The 3,911-nt window shown below is 33.8% G+C and overlaps 1 protein-coding gene across 1 annotated transcript; it reads right to left on the bottom strand.

Annotated features, from left to right (window-relative positions):
- Positions 1 to 1,608: 1,608 nt before the first annotated feature.
- LOC104898707 (fasciclin-like arabinogalactan protein 11) lies at positions 1,609 to 2,644 on the bottom strand. Its single transcript, XM_010685811.4, has one exon. It carries the CDS (start codon positions 2,499 to 2,501, stop codon positions 1,758 to 1,760), a length of 744 nt encoding a protein of 247 aa, XP_010684113.1. The 5' UTR covers positions 2,502 to 2,644; the 3' UTR covers positions 1,609 to 1,757.
- Between the last annotated feature and the right edge of the window lie 1,267 nt (positions 2,645 to 3,911).

The raw sequence follows: 3,911 nt of genomic DNA, 5'->3' as shown, positions 1-3,911 counted from the left end.
CGCAATAACATGAAAGTTAAAGGTAGTTTGGCACCAAAAATCCTTATAAAAGTTAGGTTAATTTCAGGCTCGCCCGACCTGAATCTGACTCGACTTCTAAATTAGGTTGTTCAGGTTGTTTTCAGGATCAAAAAGTCAACTTGGACCTAACCCATTATATTTTTAAATCGGTTTGGGTTGATCCAGTTTTATTTCAAGTTGAAAATCTCAACCCAAACTTGGAATTTTTAGATTAGGTTGAGGTCGTGTTATAAGGTTGGATCAACTTTTGCCAACCCTAATAGTGAGGGTAGATCAATAATTAACTACATTACTAGCTACAGCTTAGAAGAAATCCTAAAAAGTGAATATTTAACTGAAAATTTAACAAAAAGCCTCATTAATGTTACGTCTAATAAAAGGTTATTTTTTGAATAAACTTTTTAAAAATGTTTACCAAATATAAATTTTAATAACACAAGATTACCAATGAGATTATCCCTCTTTTTTTATTCATATTCATCATTATGTGTTTATTTGTTTCATCACTCTCATATATTTAATTTGGCTAATCAAATACTTAAATAAATATTCTCATGCCTAATAAGATAATTTGGACAATTGATTTGGGAACCTGATAATTTGATTGCTTAATGAATATATTACCATAATATTTTGTGTTTAGTGAGCCAACGTGGACTAATCATTAGGGTGTTTGAAATATATTATTATTTGGTTGTTGTATTGCATAAACTAGACCTATGAATCGTATCTAGTAGAGCTCTAATGAATTTGATTCATGATCATATTCATATTCTTTTTTTTAACTCAATTTTTGGTTCATTGACTAATCTACATTCGATGAGTCCCTAAGATGTATGTATGATTTCCAAATATCCAATTACGTTTATAAGTCTTCGTTTAAAGAATTGCTAACAACTTCAAAATGTTTATAAAATTAGAATCCTCTAATAAGATAGTGAAATTCGCGCTTACACCGCGTAAGCAATAAGACACTGATGGGTCTTTTTCTTATAATACTAAGGACTCTATTCATGCAATAGTTCGGAGAAACTCAAAAGGTGAATGGATCGAGGGGTTGATTCTTTTCAAGATCCCCTCTTGAAGTAGAGTTAAAAGCAATCCTTCAAGCTTTAGTAGTAAAGGATAGCAAAACTATATTCCTGCCATTGATATTTTACATGCGGTACAAGGCATCAAAACACCTTTAAAAAAAAGTAAGGCTTTTTTTTGTTAGAAAATACCTAACAAAATACAAGTTTGATAGGAAATGACCTAATAAAAAAATTTTGTTTAAAAAGACCTATTAAAATATATTCGGTTTTTAATAACAACTATTTTATGAATTTCAGGCCAAAACACGAAATTCTGGCGTTGACTGCAGATGAGCTTAGAGCAGTGAGCGGTAAAATAGAAAGAATTGAAAGAGTCAATTGGAATTAAAAAAAAATGTCTAACGCTGAAATTTGGTGTTCTGGTCTGTAATGACAGGTACAGAACAATCTTTACGTAACACCCTTGTTCGGTTGTTCCAGTTCCATCAATACCTCTCCATATTTCTTCCCTAACAGTCGGATTAGTTCCCAAGCCGGAGGCAAAATCAGCAAAAAAACAGAAAAAAAAACTTCCATTAAATTCAAGAAGCCACAAAAACAGAATTACATTCATATTTATCTCAGCATCATCAAGCAAAACTTCGACTCAATAGTAATGCCCAAAAAGAATAACCAAAGAAACATGACAAAAAATTAACAGAATCATAGAACCATATAGATTGACGCTACCAAGGAGGCAGCAAAGACCACCTTAGACAATCCAAAATTAACCAATTCAATAGCACCAGAAGAATCATCAGTGTTATCATCATCTGAAGTATCAGCTTCTTTAGCACCCTTCTTAGGCTTAGCTGCAACTGGAGCTGGAGCGGGTGCTGGTGTTCGAAAGAATGCCAACGGCAACAGCACTTGATCAACTTGGTAAACAGCTAACTGTCCATCACTGTAAAGTGAATTAGACACTGTTGTATTAACAACTCCAGTGGTTATATTCACTTGGTTTCCTGAAGTGGTAATATTCAGTGGATATTCCCCATCATTGCTGTTCCCAGCCTGTGTCCTTAGTGGGTTACTAGCAGTCTGGAACTCGGACTGAGATATATAGTTAGGGAGTACATGGAACTGTACTAACTGTACCTTCTGTTGGTCTGACAGGGAGTTTAACAACCCAGATTTCAGGTTAGAGAATGAGTTATCAGGTGGGGCGAAAATTGTAAGGCCTGAATTTGAGTTGTTAAGTTGGTTGTTGATTTGGTCTGCTTCTTGAGTGCTCTGTAGTAGCCGGATGAACATTGTGAATTGACCTGCTTTTGAAAGGATCGCTGTTACGTTTGTAGGTCCTGCAGGTCCTGGAGCAGGCGCCTGTGCTTTAGCCGGTGCTTGCGCTTGAGCCATGGTTAGGACAATGCCGTGGAAAAACAATAATGCTGCAAGGAAGAACTTCATAATTTTAGGGAAGTATTTGATTCTTTTTTCTTTCTCTTAAGTGTTTGCTGAAGTTGTGATGTATTATCTTCAGCTATGAAGGAAAGATGGTGTTATATAATATAGTTAGGTGTTAGGATAAAAAATATTTTTAAGTTGGATTGACAACATCAATATTTAGGTGAGGTCTGAGGGAGAAATATTGTTGAAATAGTGTGTTGTTTGCTTAGCAAGGCAGGAAAGGTTATTTTGCAGGGAGGGTCTGAAATCATGGCAAATTTTGCATTGCTTCTTGTTGAGGACAACTTGGAAAGATTAAGCTTCATTTTGAAGGTTTCTACACTATCATCATACATAAGCTGAATTGGGGGGTGGTTTGGGAAGGTGAAGTGTTCATGTGAATTAGAAAACGGATCAGTGGTTTTGAAAGGCCATATTTGGCCTACTTGTGGGTCTAGTTCTTCCATTCAAAGTGAGTACTTGTCAGAGTATTCCTATATTGCCTAATAAGAGTATGTAGAAAGGAAAAATAATAGCCTTTTATGATCCCAAGTTGAGTATAAAGTTCCTTAATATCCCAAATGCAAGTTTTGTATTATTTTTTTAGAATTTTGATCATTAATTTTTCTAGTTACGTATTAATAAGTTGAACTAGAAATAATTGATATTATAAAGAAACTCATTGAATTAAATCTAACAAGATCCAAAATAAAAACAACATAGATTTAATCACCGGATAAAATATTTCAACTAATAGAGGAAATTTATCTTATAATATCTCTATAATTAGCTTTTCTTTTTATTTCAAGATTTCATAAAAATACAAATAGCAACTTAAATTTGTCCCCTTCTTTGGGTATATAATTGTGTTAGTCAAGTGTGTCTAAAGTGACCCATAGATTATAGCGCCAACCTCAAATAACTAGTATCCATTCTATTTTTCTCTCATCTCACAAGGTCTGCCTGATGCTCATCAAACATTTTGATTGAGAAACTGGATCATGAAGTATCAGAACCGTATTTATTATTAATTGTATCATTTCTTTTTTTATGAGACAATTATTAACGGTAATAGAGGGATACTATATATTTTCGAGACGAGTTTGGATCTTCTAGAATTTTAGTGAAACTCTACAAAGTAGAGTTGAATCTGAGCCATACATTTTAAAATCAAGGCTTCATATCGGTGGAAGGGAAAGGTTTAGGGGTGGATTTTGATGAGATAAAATAGGGAGAAAATTTGAAAAGAGAATATATGAGCCATTGATTTTTTATTCAATGATTCATATTGCTCAAACTCTACCTTGTAGAGTTAGTTTACAATTCTAAAGGATCTTTAGAAACGGCTTCTTGTAATAGCGAATTATATCTGTTATGCTGGCGTTTTCTTGGACCAAATAGTACGCCTTAAGAAATGATGCCAGCATCGAA

This window comes from Beta vulgaris, chromosome 7 (assembly GCF_026745355.1).
Source record: "Beta vulgaris subsp. vulgaris cultivar EL10 chromosome 7, EL10.2, whole genome shotgun sequence".
In the NCBI taxonomy this organism is placed as follows: Eukaryota; Viridiplantae; Streptophyta; class Magnoliopsida; order Caryophyllales; family Amaranthaceae; genus Beta; species Beta vulgaris.
The sequence above is the reverse complement of the archived record's forward strand: the minus strand, read 5'-3'. Positions and strand labels throughout refer to the sequence as shown.

Bases quoted from the DNA above. Each gene is read 5' to 3' on its own strand.
- LOC104898707 (XM_010685811.4), bottom strand. From the start codon at position 2,501: ATGAAGTTCTTCCTTGCAGCATTATTGTTTTTCCACGGCATTGTCCTA.